Here is a 14,491-nt window from a genome sequence, read left to right as displayed (position 1 = left end):
CTTTTAGTTTTGCTGTAGTGAGGTTATTTATTTCCTGTATTTACCTGAAAGTAGTTAGTTTTCTTGGGTTGTGTTTTTCCGTCTAGTATCTTCTGTAATGCTGGATTTGTGGGTAGGTATTGTTGAAATTTGTTTTTGTCATTGAATATCTTGTTTTCTCCATCTATGATGATTGAGAATTTTGCTGGGTACAGTAGCCTGGGCCGACATCTGTGTTCTCATAGGGTCTGCATGATATTTGTCCAGGCCCTTTTGGCTTTAATAGTCTCTGTTGAGAAGTCAGGTGTGATTCTGATGGGTTTGCCATTATATGTTACTTAGCCTTTTTTTCTTGCAGCTTTTAGTATTTTTTCTTTGTTCTGTATACTTACTGTTTTGATTATTATATGGCGGGAGGATTTTCCTTTCTGGTCTAATCTATTAGGTGTTCTGTTGGCCTCTTGTATGCTTATAGGCCTCTCTTTTAAATTGGGGAGATTTTCTTCTATGATTTCTGGGCTTTGGAGACGGGAATTTTCTTTTTGCTCTATTCTTATTATTCTTAGGTTTTGTCTTTTCATGTTGTCTTGGATTTCTTAGATGGTTTGTGTTAGGAATTTTTTAGATTTAACATTTTCTTTGACAGATTCATCAATTTCTTCCATCCCAATTGAGTTTTCTTTCTGGTTCTGGATCAATTTGCTTATTTTGGGTTGTGCTTATTCCAGCTCTTTGCTACATTAAGCTTAAGTGTTCATATTTACCAATAACAGAGTACTTTGAAAACCATTCTAAGTTTTTTTTTCTTCAGGAGATACATAGGAATTTTTTTTTTTTTTAAAACTGTGGTGTCTTCCATCAGGTATATGCCACCATACCCAGCTCCTTTTTTTTTCCCTCTTTTCTTCTCTTTTCCTATAACAGTTTCAATGTATATATCAGGCCTCCCTGGGTTTTTTGATTCTTTTGCCCTGGCTCTGCCTCCAGAGTGGTGGGGATACAGGCCTGCACCCCCACCTTTTGATTGGTCCTGTCTGCATGCTTGCTGCCACCCCTGCTTCACCTCTTCTTCCACCTCCATATGACTGATCTTTTTATTCTCCATTTGAAAGGCTTCCTTTTATAGTGAGTAACTACAATGCTGCTTGTCATAAGAATTTCAAGTATTTTTAATTTGTTATTGTCATTTTGTGATCCTGGAGATTAGAATCTAGGCTTTGCCCACATTAGGTAAGTGTTCACTAAGCCATATCCCCCTTTCTATATATGTGTTTGTTACCATAAGATGGGTTATAATTAAGTGAATTCAGAAATTATGATTAAATAGAAACCTAAGTGACTATCAACACATGAATGTCTAAAAAAAGTGAGATATACAGATACAGTGTAATATTACTTAGCAATTAGTAAAGACAGAATCCCTCGCTGATGGCACCATGAATGGGATTGGAAAATACTGTGCTAAATGAAATATTCCACATCTTCACTTTCATGTTAAGTGTAAAATTAGCTCATATGAGTCAAAAGTATAATAGTGTTAAAAAAAAGTTAGGGAAGGAAAATGGAATGATGATCATAATACAGAACATCAGGTGAAATAACAGGATTCTTTGTAAATGCTGGAAAAAATAGTCAGCAAGAATCTAAATCTTGAAATTGCTGAGTCATTAGGTATTATTTTTAGCTTGAGATAGCTAAAAAAAAACATTAAGTATTTGAGGTGGTTTATTAACTAGCTTTATTTGAATACTATACATTGTTTGCATAAATCTTTCTTTTTTACAACATAAATGTACATAAATCATATATTTAAAATACAAATTAAAAATAGCACTTTTAAAAGGAAATTTTGTACCAAAAGACAAGTACTAAATAATCTTTCTCATATGAAAAAAAAAAACAAAAAAGAAAATCTGAATCTCAGAAGTTGAGAGGAGAATGGTGGCTCTGGAGGTTAGGGAGAAGGCTCTGTGGATGGGAGGGGAAATTTAATAACAAGTTAAGTTCTCATGTGCTGTTTTATAACAATGTAACTATTGAAACAATAACATTAAATTTCAGAAACTTAGGTTTTAAGTGTTTTGATTTAAATATTACACAGTATATGGATGTATCAAATTTACATGTTCGTGTGTAGTTTTTATCAGTTATAATTATTTTAAAAATTTAAAATTAGGGTTTTTTATTTTTTACTGATTCTTTGTTTTTTGTTTTTGTTTTTTTAGGTCCAACCAATGTAGAAGATATGAATGCACTGTTAATCAAAGATGCTGGTATGTTGGACTTAAGTGAATTAGAAATATGTGTTTATCCAATAGATAGATAGAGGATTCATTTTGTGGTTGATTTTGTGCTTTGAGAATTTGGATATAAAAATAACTAAAACCAAGAACTGTCAATTGAGGGAAATAAAGCATGTATGCAGTTAATTTTACCACTGTTTGAAATGGTTAATACTAAAGCAGGTACTAAAAGCAAGGGAGTTATGGATGGGGATACTTTCCCCTTTAAAGAACTGGAGCTCAGAATGCTCTGTAACGTGAGGAGGCCAGAGTAGGTTCTGGGAGGACTGCAGTATTTATGAAGACTTGAAGGTAAAATGAGCAGCTGCAGGTAGAGTTTGCAGTCTGACTGCTTTGGTTTAATTGCATAGTCACAGGCAGCTAAGGAATTGTGTGCAAGATAAACTGGAGAAAAGTGGACTGGGGCAAGATCATAAAATATGTCTTCCATTTAGAATCAGATACTAATTTTTAATATTTGAAATTTGACTTGTTAGACTGGATTTAGTTTTCTTTTTGAAAATACTAAGAGTGCTTAGGACAAACTTGAGATAAAATAATTTAATCAGTGTCTCTAAGATTTTTTTTTATTAATCTGTGTTAGTATTGTATTTTTCCTGAGTATATTTTATGTTTCAAAGTAGGTTCAGATTTTTATATATGAGCAATTTCTAAAATCTTTAATTTCTTTCTTTTTTTCTTCTCAGTGTATAATGCTGTGGGATTAGCTGCTTTTGAGCTGTTTGACAGTGTTGATTTTGATCAGTGGTTTAAAACACAACTTCTTCCAGAATTACAAGTTTCTCATAATAGGCAAGTAAAATGTTTTGTTTGTTTTACACACTCACTTTACTTACTTAATTTTAAGGAGCAAAAAACCCAATTCAACAACTTTGTATGATTTTGATTATATTTAGCATGGAAAAGAATATGACTTACAAATATTATAACTGAAAGCTAAGCAAAAGAGATACCTTTTATGTTACTTTACCTTTAGTATAAATCCTGACAGAAGTATTTGTTGTGATATGAAATAGTTTGTTGGTGAAAGGAAGTAGAACTCTATATACAGATGAAGGTAGAGTTTTCTGAAAGAAGCTATGCACAACATAAGTACTGGCAGCAAGTAGCTCTAATGCTGTAGCAATCCATCCCGTGATGTTCATGAGAAATGACTGTTACAGGAACAGTTACACGGTTAGTCTTTGAGAGGAGATAGAGAAGATGAAGATGCCTGGCCTATTATACAGTAATTTGTTATCGCCAGGTCCATATGGCAGATAGTAGCACTTTTGCCCAGTTCTTTTGCTTTCGATTTGTGTTTTAATGTGTAGAGGATAGACTGTAAAAGGAGAAGGTGTTTCATGGTTCTTATTTCAAAATTAGAGACTAGAGAGTTGGAGAGAAGGCTGTGGTTAAAAGCGCTTTCAGAGGACTCACAGTTGGCGGTAGCCACATCTGAATGGCTCACAAAGGCCTTTAACTCCAGCTCCAGGGGAAACATTACTGTCTCCCGGCCTCCATGAACACTGAACTCACATACATACTCCCCTCCACACCTCCTGTCACGTGCACATTTGTGTGTGTACACACACACAATTATAACCTCTAAAAATATAATATATTAGAGACTATAGAAAAGGTTATTAGAGTCTTTTGGTATGTGTGTAAAGGGTGCAGTTGAGCTACTTCTGTGTATGTAGTGACTTGTCGTCAGCATAGTGTGTAGCCATAGAGTAGTGAATAATTGTTGACTACATTATTGAATGAGCTATGTGTAGATCGTTTTATAAATATTTAAAGTCATTAGAGATCTGGATCTTAGCACTCAAGAAGCCAAAGCAGGAAGATCTTGGGTTTGAGGCCAGCTTGTATTACATAGTGAATTTGAGGCCAACAAAACATTTGAAGTTGAGGGACCTAGAGCAGCACATGAAACTAGATCTCAATCCTCTCCCCACAAACACATACCAGCAAAGTTAAAGATCTGGAGATATTTTAAAGAAACTTTGACCAGTTAAGTCGTAATTTGTGGCTTCTTGACTCAACCATTGATTCAATTACCAAATGTTTTAACACTTAGAGTTTTTTATGCCTTCTAGAGGCTGTTGTGTGAAAAATAGCCTCCGACATTGACCACAGCAAGTTAAGGAGCCTTTGAAGGGGTAAAAACATACTCTCTAGAGAAATAAATGTAAGCCACGGAGGCCATTTGATCTGCAGCCCTCACTATCTCCTTGCAGGGCCTTCCTCAGATGCTGCTAAGCACTTTGTACCATGCTTAGTGCTGCTGAAGAAAACATTTCATTCATTTAAGTGTGTGTGTGTGTGTGTGTGTGTGTGTGTGTGTGTGTGTGAGAGAGAGAGAGAGAGAGAGAGAGAGAGAGAGAGAGAGAGAGACAGGGTTTCTCTGTCTAACAGCCGTGGCTGGCCTGGACTTGCTGTGTAGACCAGGCTGGCCTGGAACTGACAGAGACCCTCCTGCCTCTGCCTCCCTAAGTGTTGGGACTGCATATGCCATGACCCCCAGCTCTTTCATTTAAATTTAAAGTGAGAGCTGTGCAAAGTATGCTGAGTACATGTTGATGTAATAATATTTTGAGTATGCTTCGATAGGTCAAGACGTTATTAAAATATCAATCTTCCTTGAAATGTAGGTATTAAAAATGCTTAGGTATTGGCTTACTTCATGTTTTCTGTTAGATTGCTGCTACACCAGTGTTTCTCGGAGTTGAATGTACATTTGTTAGACTCACTTGATAGGGCATCTTGTTAAATCAAGTCCTAGTCTAGTGAGTCATGCATGAGGTGGTGCTTCTGCAGCTTGTGAGGCCACTGCAGGGTGAGGGACTGTGCTTTGAGGCCTGGACCCTCTAAGTGGCTAGATATGACTACCACCTTGCACTTTCTTATTTTCTTTATTTAGTGTAGGCCTGAACACAGGACTCTCTGAGGTTTTTCTTTAAAAGCTTTTTCTTTACTTCATACTACACATGGCCTATTATTTTTGCTTCTATGACATTCAAGCAACTCCTATCCCTTGAAATGGCATTTCTCTACTTTACATTCAGGTGGTATTTATCTTAATGGATCTCTTTACTGTTTTATCTGAAAGGATCCATTTACTGTTTTTTAAATTATTTTGCTGAGCTATATACTTTAACGCCAAGGAATATTTACATTTTTTGAAACTTTAATGAGAGCTTTTTTTTTTCCTTTGGCTCAATCATCTTTTAAGATTGTGACTTTCTAAAATAACTGTATACTCATCAGCTTGATCCACTTATACTCAGACATAAATATCATCTTGTCATTAAAAGTTTATGTCAAGAAGGTATTTCTTAATGGAATTCTAGGACGGAAATTCTTTAAATTTGAGTTTCTGATTTTTTTTCTTTTGCCTAAGAAAAATCTTTGGAAACTTCATTTTAGTAAAAACAATATCAGAGAAATAAATTATGTATTTGTTACTTCTAATGCTTTGCAATTTTTATGATATGTTTGTTCTGAGTCATGTTTGGTAATTGCATACCTCTTTCAAAACCATTTAGCTGGAATCAGCAAACTTATGAAAATATTACTTAGATAAATATAAAGGCTTTTCACAGTGATCTGAAAAGAATATTCATGAGATTAACAGATGGAAATAGAAACATTGAATATACGGGGTTATTATGATTTTGATATAGAGACCCACCGGCTGCAGGGTTTATGGCATTAGCACTGTTTGTGGTTGCTTGAGGAAGAGGAATTTATATACCTATCTGTGTTTCAGATTGCTTTTGTGTGTGACACTGTGGATCAAATCTGGGATCTTCCTCAAGTGAGACAAGTGCTTTACACACTTGACAAGGTCTTTACCCACAATGTGTCCCCTCTTCACTCAGGCAGTCTGTGCACTCACCATTTCTGTTGGCTAGGTGCTGGGATTACTGATTGTTACAGTTCTATAGCACAGAAGACTCCAAGAACACCTGTATGTACCTAAGAACCTTATGTACTTAGATCAGCACTCTACTGCTTCTGTGTGATAGTTAGAAATTTAGTTTTTATGTAAATGCAAATTACATTTGTTACTGCTTTTAGGTTTAAATGGAAATTATTCTAAGACCTCTTGAAATGCTGAACATTTTAATTTACCACTTTTTTTCCCCCTCTACGTAGGTATAAGCCATTGCGACGCAGGGTGATTTGGCTCATTGGTCAGTGGATTTCTGTGAAATTCAAGTCTGACTTGAGACCCATGCTGTATGAAGCGATTTGTAACTTGCTTCAAGATCAGGATTTAGTGGTATGTCAGCCTGTCGAGTCAGCATCTCCAGACCTCAGAACCTCCTCTCAAGTGTTTAGAATTCTTTTTCTTGAAAATGGCTTTAGAGAATATGCTGGGTACAATTACAGGTCTAGAAAAAGTGTAGCTTTTTCTTAGGAAGGGAATGTGTTCTTAGCCAGGAAATGACAGTTTTAGATACTATTTCAAAGATTAGAAAGTAGAATTGACTCATTTCACTTGGTCTGGGAACTAACAGTGCATTAACTGGTGCCACCTGGGCTGATAATTGTCAGAATAAGATGCTCTTATGTGTGCTTGGATTACATGCTATGTACAGTGAAGTCTGAGTCCCGGAGTCTGAGACTTGTCTGTGGGGTTTAGAAAATCTCAGATCATTTGAGAGTTTGGAAGCAATTGCTCTAAATATGGTTAGATTAAAGGTGGGGGCTTGAATGCCTTCTCCTCTGTTCCTTTTTTCACTTGTATAACTTCTGGCTTGGCAGGTTCTTTGTTTTCATGCTTCTCTATTTTCTCTTTATCCTGGTGTCTCAGTTTGATGTTCTCAGACGTAATGGCAAGTTATTTTTATTCCTGGAAATACCTACTGCCATAGGGCTTCTTAAGTAATTATAAAAAATTGGAAAGGTCAGGAATAACGAGATACTTGTTCTTTTTCTCACTTGTTATAAACTAAGGGTAACATCCTTTCACCTCCCCATGGTGCACACTCCATGACCTAATTCACAAAAACAGGAAGAAAAGTGCTTTGGAACAACTTAGCTGTCATTAAGTACTAAGTATGTTCAGTAGTTCTAATGATGACTAAGTAACTCATACTCTATTTTAAACTGTTTTTTTTTAGGTCCGAATTGAAACAGCAACAACTCTAAAGTTAAATATCCTTCATTTTTTTTTTTTTCCTATTTGCAAGTTTTCCGCAATAGTTTTTTAAATGTTATGATGTTTTAAGTGTTTACTTTATGTGTATGGGTGTTTTGCCTACAAATTTGTACCACATTTGTACCTGATTCCCTGAGGAGTCAAGAAGGAGTGGCTGATACCCTGGGCCTGGAGTTATGTATGGTTGTGAGCTGCTCCATGGGTGTTGGGAATCAAACCCAGACATGACCGGTGCTCTTCACATGGATCCATCACTAACTCTACAAAACTACTCTATAGTTTTAATTGTAAAATAATAAAATAAAAAAAAAAATACTTTTTAAAGGACTTAATGTAAACTTTTGTTGTTGTTGTTTTGAATCATTGTCATGTAGCCCAGCCTGGCCTGTAACTTTACAGTGGAGACTACCTGTCAACCTCTGGTCCTCCAGCCTCTGCCTCTGCTTGTGCCTCCTAATGTTGGGATTATAGGTCTGCACTGCCACATTGAGCCTTAAGTTGAGCATTGTAAAATTGGTTATTTTGTGAAATTAATTTTTAAGATAGTTAAAATGTATTTTCTCAAAAATTTATGTATTATAAGCATAATTACTGTAGATGTATTTTTATCTTGATAAGTTTCATACATTTTCAGTATTCCTTAACTGTCTTTTACCTGTTGATGACTTTGAATTTAGGACTGATCAATTTTTACCGGTAAGAATATTGGTTTCCAGGTTTTGTAATGATTTCTACTTATGCTTTTGGAGTACGTACATTGCTTTATAGCTGTAATTTATGTGTATTTTTAATTTTTTAAATATACCTTTTTTTACTTTGTGTTTATGTGTGAACATGCTTGTAATTTATAAGTATTTTTAATTTTAAAAATATACATTTATTTATTTATCTCATATTTATCTGTGTGAGCATGCTTGTGGCTAGTTTAGCTGTAATTTAGATGTATTTTAATTTAAAAAAATACCTTTATTATCTTGTGTATATGTGTGTGAGCATGCTTGTGGCATGTTTGTGGAAGTCAGAAGAGAACTTGATGTACTTGGCTTCTTGTATTAGAATAACAGGTATATGTCTACAGAACCAAGTACCGTATCAGTTTGATGGTCTCCTGTGTACAACAGTTAATGTTTTTTTGTTTTGTTTTGTTTTAATTCATAGCCTTTTTCTATTTTTATCTGCAACAGTTTTTCATGGAAGTGTAGTTACAGGACACAGTTAACTGCTAAGTTGACAGCTTAGGCTGGTCTTTCAAACATTTCGTTTGTGGATAATTCAAAGTCTAATGTGTACACTTTAGCAGTGATAAAGAAAAGCAATGTCTTGCATGCTGACAGCTTGTTTTTAAGTATTGCTAAGATTTTGTCTTTTTGATTTTTATTGCTTTGACATGATTTGTGTTTATATATATAGAGAAGTCTACATTCCAGAACCTCTCTTTCTTCTACCCGCAGTATTTGGAAACCATGTTCACACTGCTTTTTCAGTTACTGCAGCAAGTTACAGAATGCGATACAAAGATGCATGTTTTGCACGTCCTTTCCTGTGTGATTGAAAGAGTCAATGTACAGGTAATTTTGTAAGAATACGTATAGAACTTAGTGTCTTTGCTTCATCTGTATTGCAGAAAAGACAAAGACTCCTTAAAATGTTTATAACATATGGGTTATCATTTCATTCGTGGGTTTTTCCGAATTGACATTTATATTTAAATTTATTAAAAGTGACTAAGAAAATCCAGTTGTGTTGGTGCATTCTTGTAAGGGAGACTGAGGCAGGAGGATGATTGGGAGTGCAAGTGATAACAAGATACCCTCTCCAATGACCAAAAGTGAAAGACTTAAGAATATTTAAGTATTAAATATTAAAATTATATCTATGGTGTGTGGGTATTTAGAAAGTAAAAATTTTCAGGTTTTAAAGATCTAATCTGTGCTTAATAACCTTAAAATTCAGAGTGTTTATTGTCTCAGTAAGATGTGTCTTAGCAAAATGAGTTTCCTTAGGAATTATTATTTTTTACTTTATATTTTTCAAAGTGTGTCCACAGATTGCTTTAAAGATTTGTTTTGTGTACATGTGTGCACATGTTGCACCTGTGAAGAGGCAGGGTTTCTGTTTGGGCTGCTGGAAGCTTCTAGCTGCATCTCAAGTCAGCCTCCCGTTTTGCTAACGGTGATGGTCTCCATGGCATCCAGCCTTTTTACCTTGGTTCTGATGGTCAGTTTCAGTTCAGGCTTCATGGCAAGTGCTTTTAACCGCTGAGCCATCTTTCTAGCCCTATTTTGAGTATGTGTGTGGGGTGGTATGTTTGCTCACATCATATCCATGGTTAAGTGTAAAAGTGATGTGTACAGTTCTTAAAAATTATTTAGCTCTTCTTGTTCTCCCATCTTGATCTTTGTGAAAAATGATCCATCCAAAAAATAATTGTAGAATTATCCTCTGGCTATATACTAGTTTACCACTTTATATATTGGAAAGCAAGGAAATATTTCTAGAAAAGATGGAGTTTGGAGTTCACAGACTGAGTCTGCCCTTGAATCTACTTTTTGGTGAATTCAGACACCTTGCAATTGTTTATTAGTCCTAGAGTTATTGATGAGAATAGCTACTCTTTGAGTGATGGTCACGTACCACTCTCTTATGCCAAGTTCTTTGCGTATATTTCTCATTTAATGCTTATAGACAACATTAGTGATACTTTAAGTAACTGGTTAAAAGTTGATACTTCATTGTAGATTTTTTTTAATTAATTATTTTACTTTTTCACTTTACACCCCACTCGTATCCTCCTCCCTCCTCTCCTCCTGGTCCCATTCTCTCTCTCTTTTTTCCACCACTCCTCCTCCCCTATTCCTCAGAAAAGGGGAGTTCCCTCACCCCATCTAAGCATATCAAGTCACACCAGGACTGAGCTCTTCCTCTAACTCCTGAGGCCTGGTGAGGCAGCCCAGCCTTAGGGGAGTGATCAAAGAGCTGGCAACAGAGTCTATGTCACAGTCAGCACCAGCTCCTCTTACTAGGGAACCTACATGAATCCTGAGCTGCTCATTTGCCACATCTGTGTAGGGGACCTAGGTTCCAGTCTATGCATGGTCCTTGGTTGGTGCTTTAGTCTCTGCACCCTCTCCACCCCCCAGGCCCTGGTCAGTTGGCTCTGTTGGTCTTCCTGTGCAGCTCCTGTCACCTCCAGGCTCTTCTATCCTCCCCCCACTTTTCCACAATACTCCCTACGCTTCTTCGCCCAATGTTTGGCAGTGAGACTCAGCATCTGTTTCTGTCCACTGCTGGGTGGAGCCTCTCAGAGTACAGCTATGCTAGGCTCCTGTCTGTGAGCATAGTACAATATTGTTAATACTGTTAGGGGTTGGCCTCTCCCATGGGTGGGTCTCAGGTTGGGCCAGGCATTGGTTGGGCATTCTGTCAGTCTTTGCTCTTTTGCCCTGCACATCTTGTAGGCAGGGTGAATTTTGGGTCAAAGTTTTTTTGGTTGGGTGGTGTTCCCCATCCCTCTACTAGGAGTCCTGTCTAGTTAGAGGGTGTTCTCTTCAGTCTCCATGATCCCTTGTAGATTTTTGAGGCAGAGCCCCTATAGCCCAGTATGGCCTCAGACTTGCAATATAGCCAAGACTAACTTTGAATACTTGACCTTGCTGTGTACTTGACATTGCTGTAATTGTAGTGGTAGGGTTGAGTCATTGTATACTTTGAGCAGATATTGGCACCGCTGTCTTAATATACTTCTTAGCACTTTTGATTTTTATTACAAGAATTATATTATTTCATTTGATGATGGTTTTTGAATATTGAGTTTGCTTATGTAGATGATTAACTGAAGGTGTTTTTAAAACTGTTAAGTCTCTGACCTTGCTGTTCACCTTGTAAGGTCTTTAAACTTGTGTCATGTATAAGATGGGAATTATAATTTTGACCTTAGTCAGCTTACAGGACTTCATGATATGAAATTACTACAAATGTTTAATATGCTTTAGAATACTATATATTTACAATAAATTATTTACTAAAAAGTTTATTATAAAAGCAAGATTTTTCTTATTTACTTGTAGAAATCTGGCTAGGGAAAATTTCTTTAAAATGTTATTTCTTGTACAAATGAATTATTTTACATGTGTTTCTTCAAAACGCTATTGCATTTCTATTTACATTCGTCTTTCAGGTCTAAAAGCTTAGGTGGTAATATGAGTGACAGAGGTCTCTAAGTATTCACTATACATTATTATTTTTTAAACTAATACCAAGTTAAGAAATGGTTTTAAAAATCAGTTATTTTATTTTTTTAACTTTTTTTTAACCTTTGAACAAAGTTTTTATTTACATCCTTGTCATACATACCCTTAAAACTGTCTTTCACTGGCTGAACTAGATTTTGTCTGATCATGGTATTTTAGTGAAGTCATCATCTTTGTTCGGTAGGGTACAATTACTTGAATATTAGTTCTCATTTTTGGAAAAAAAAAGGTATTTTTTTCACCTTCATTTATTTGTTTATATCTGTATGCATGTTTTCCATCTATTTTTGTTTACCACGTGCATGCCTGCTGCCTGGGGAGAACAGAAAAGGGTGTTGGATCCCTTGGGCCTGGAGTTACAGATGGTGTAAGCCATCATGAGTCCTGGGACTCAAACCAGGTCCCGTGGAGGAACCTGCTGCGGCATCGCTCTAGACTCAGAAGACACATCTTAGGAAAGCACAGTTACATTCTTCCAGTTCTGAGGTCCTACAAATCTATAGTTGAAATAAAAATGCTATCAAGTTCTGTGACAAGCAGTCTTTAAGCTCCCAATTCCTGAAGAAGGAGAATGAGGAGGAGAAGAAGAAGACGAAGAAGAAGAAAATTGAAGGGCTTCTGTAAAATATGTTGTTGAAAATTTTATCTAAAAAATGAGCTATCATTTAAGATTTATAGCAGTTTTTAAACCTCTGAAGATAGGAACCTCATTGAAGCATTTGTTACACTATTGATAATTTTATGCTGGTGGTTTCAGAATATGTTTGGACTATAAGGAAGATCTCCTTTGATTTGAACTAGTGGTGAGACTCCTCCTTCCCTTCTCCCCGACATTCTGAAAGTACACATGCCATGTAGTGGATCCTTTAGTGCGTCCTAAAACACATATTGATTATTCATGTTACAGACCAAAATGAATAGTCTTGAATTTAAACTTCAGTAGATTAATTAGGAAATGCCCATTTTCCTTTCTCAGCCCCTGGACTATTTTAGATATTTTTTAGAAGTAGAGTCCTTCAATGTTTGTCTTTCTGTAATTAATCTCATTTAGCAAGCCTTTAAGTGTCATCTAGATTGTCAAATATTGCAGATGTTTTCTTTTACTTTTGAAGGCTAAGTGTTATATTTAATCATTCCTGTCTATCCTGCAGGAAACCAAAGCCTGTGGGTGCCAGTTACTAGTATAAAATGGCTTCACATTCTCCCATGTACTGTAAGTCATAGTGAGATGATGTAAAAGTTGCCATACTGCACTGTTAGTGATATAATAACTATAGTGCATTCCCTCCCTCCCCACCCACTGGCTTTGATGTTCCAGTTTTGAATGTTTGAGGAACTTGCATACTGTTTTTCATTAGTGGACGTATCGTTTTGCACCTGTGAAGAAGGTACAGGGTTACAGTTTCTTCAGTGCTCACCACTTACTGTTATAAAATAATCATTCTGACATGTATGAGGTGTACCTTATTGTGCTTTTGACCTTGTTTATATGATGACTCTAGTATATTCTTAGATCTGTTTTTAAAACGCAGTCCAAGTGATTGTAATTGCCTGCTTCAGAATTCACATAACTGTTTTAGAGTTAGGTATGGAGATTTACCCTTACTGTCATTTCACTGCAAAGTGTGAAGTGTTCAGAAAATTTCCAAGGACAGATCGACATCTATGCATCACTCACCTGACTTCATCATCTGCCACTGCTTTACTCCGTGTGCTCCTGTTCTGTCTGTCTAGTGGTACAGGGAATCATGTTTGGAGGTACCATTCTCTCTTCAGAAGAAATAGGCTCCTCACCATCCATCCTAAAATCTCAATTACATTCAGAAAATGCAATGCTGATGCATTTTAAAAAAATTAACATTAATTAATCTGTTTTTTTGTGATAATTGGAATGACCTTGAGATAGACCATTTAGAAAAATTGAGTTAACTGTTAAATAGGTATTGGGTGTTTACTATAATGGTACAGTTCAAATTTTGAGAATAAAATATATGAGATTAATATTTGAGAATAAAATACATGAGAGTAAATATATGAAATAAAGTGAGATGAGAATTGTTAATAATCAGTCTTCTCTCAAGTTAACTTTTGGGGTAAACATCTATTATTACCATTATTACCAACAATTCTATAACTTTGCAGTCCTTTGAGAGAGTTTGGTATTGTATGAGTAGAATAAAAACTTTCTGTGGAAGCATGGTGGTGGTGGCACATGCCTTTAATACCCAGCATTTAGGAGGCAGAGGCAGATGGGTCTTTGTGAGTTTGAGGACAGCCTGGTCTACAGAGCAAGTTCCAGGACAGCCAGCGCTACATAAAGAAACCTGTCTTAAAAAGCAAACACAGACAGCTTTTTTGGGAACTGAATTGAATTTAAATACATGGCGTAGAATTTGATGATGTTGAAGGTCTAATGGTCTAATATTTCTGTTTCATCACCAAGTATGCTCTGCACATAGAATTTCATTTATCCTAAATCTGGAGCAGGTGTGCTTATCTCTCTGCAAGTATCTGCCTGTCTGCCTGTGTATCTTCCCATCCATCCATCTATACATTCATTTATCCATTCAGTTTTTCAGTACATTCATGGTTGGGCTAGTGAAGTAGCTTATTGGGTAATGGAGCTTTCTGTGCAAGCCATCATGATAACTGGAGTTTTATCCCTGGATGCCATGCAAAGGTGGAAAGGGAGACCTGACTAGACAAAGTTGACCTATGATGAGTACATGTATGCCACACATCCCTCCTAAGACCAGGCCAATAACGAACAATTAAAATAATTTTGAGGATGTGCTTGATTTCTGTAT

The 14,491-nt window shown here is 36.1% G+C and overlaps 1 protein-coding gene across 1 annotated transcript in view; it reads left to right on the top strand.

The window, feature by feature from the left end:
• Ipo11 (importin 11) overlaps positions 1 to 14,491 on the top strand; it is a 180,572-nt gene that overhangs the window by 60,392 nt on the left and 105,689 nt on the right. The window contains exons 14-19 of the mRNA XM_055601950.1: positions 2,205 to 2,252; positions 2,969 to 3,074; positions 6,426 to 6,552; positions 7,397 to 7,430; positions 8,090 to 8,130; positions 8,886 to 9,002. Of these exons, the coding sequence (XP_055457925.1) occupies positions 2,205 to 2,252; positions 2,969 to 3,074; positions 6,426 to 6,552; positions 7,397 to 7,430; positions 8,090 to 8,130; positions 8,886 to 9,002 (473 nt within the window). The remainder of the gene's footprint in view (positions 1 to 2,204; positions 2,253 to 2,968; positions 3,075 to 6,425; positions 6,553 to 7,396; positions 7,431 to 8,089; positions 8,131 to 8,885; positions 9,003 to 14,491) is intronic.

The sequence above is a fragment of the Psammomys obesus genome, unplaced genomic scaffold (genome assembly GCF_907164565.1).
Source record: "Psammomys obesus unplaced genomic scaffold, mPsaObe1.curated_primary_1811, whole genome shotgun sequence".
Lineage (NCBI taxonomy): Eukaryota > Metazoa > Chordata > Mammalia > Rodentia > Muridae > Psammomys > Psammomys obesus.
The sequence above is the reverse complement of the archived record's forward strand: the minus strand, read 5'-3'. Positions and strand labels throughout refer to the sequence as shown.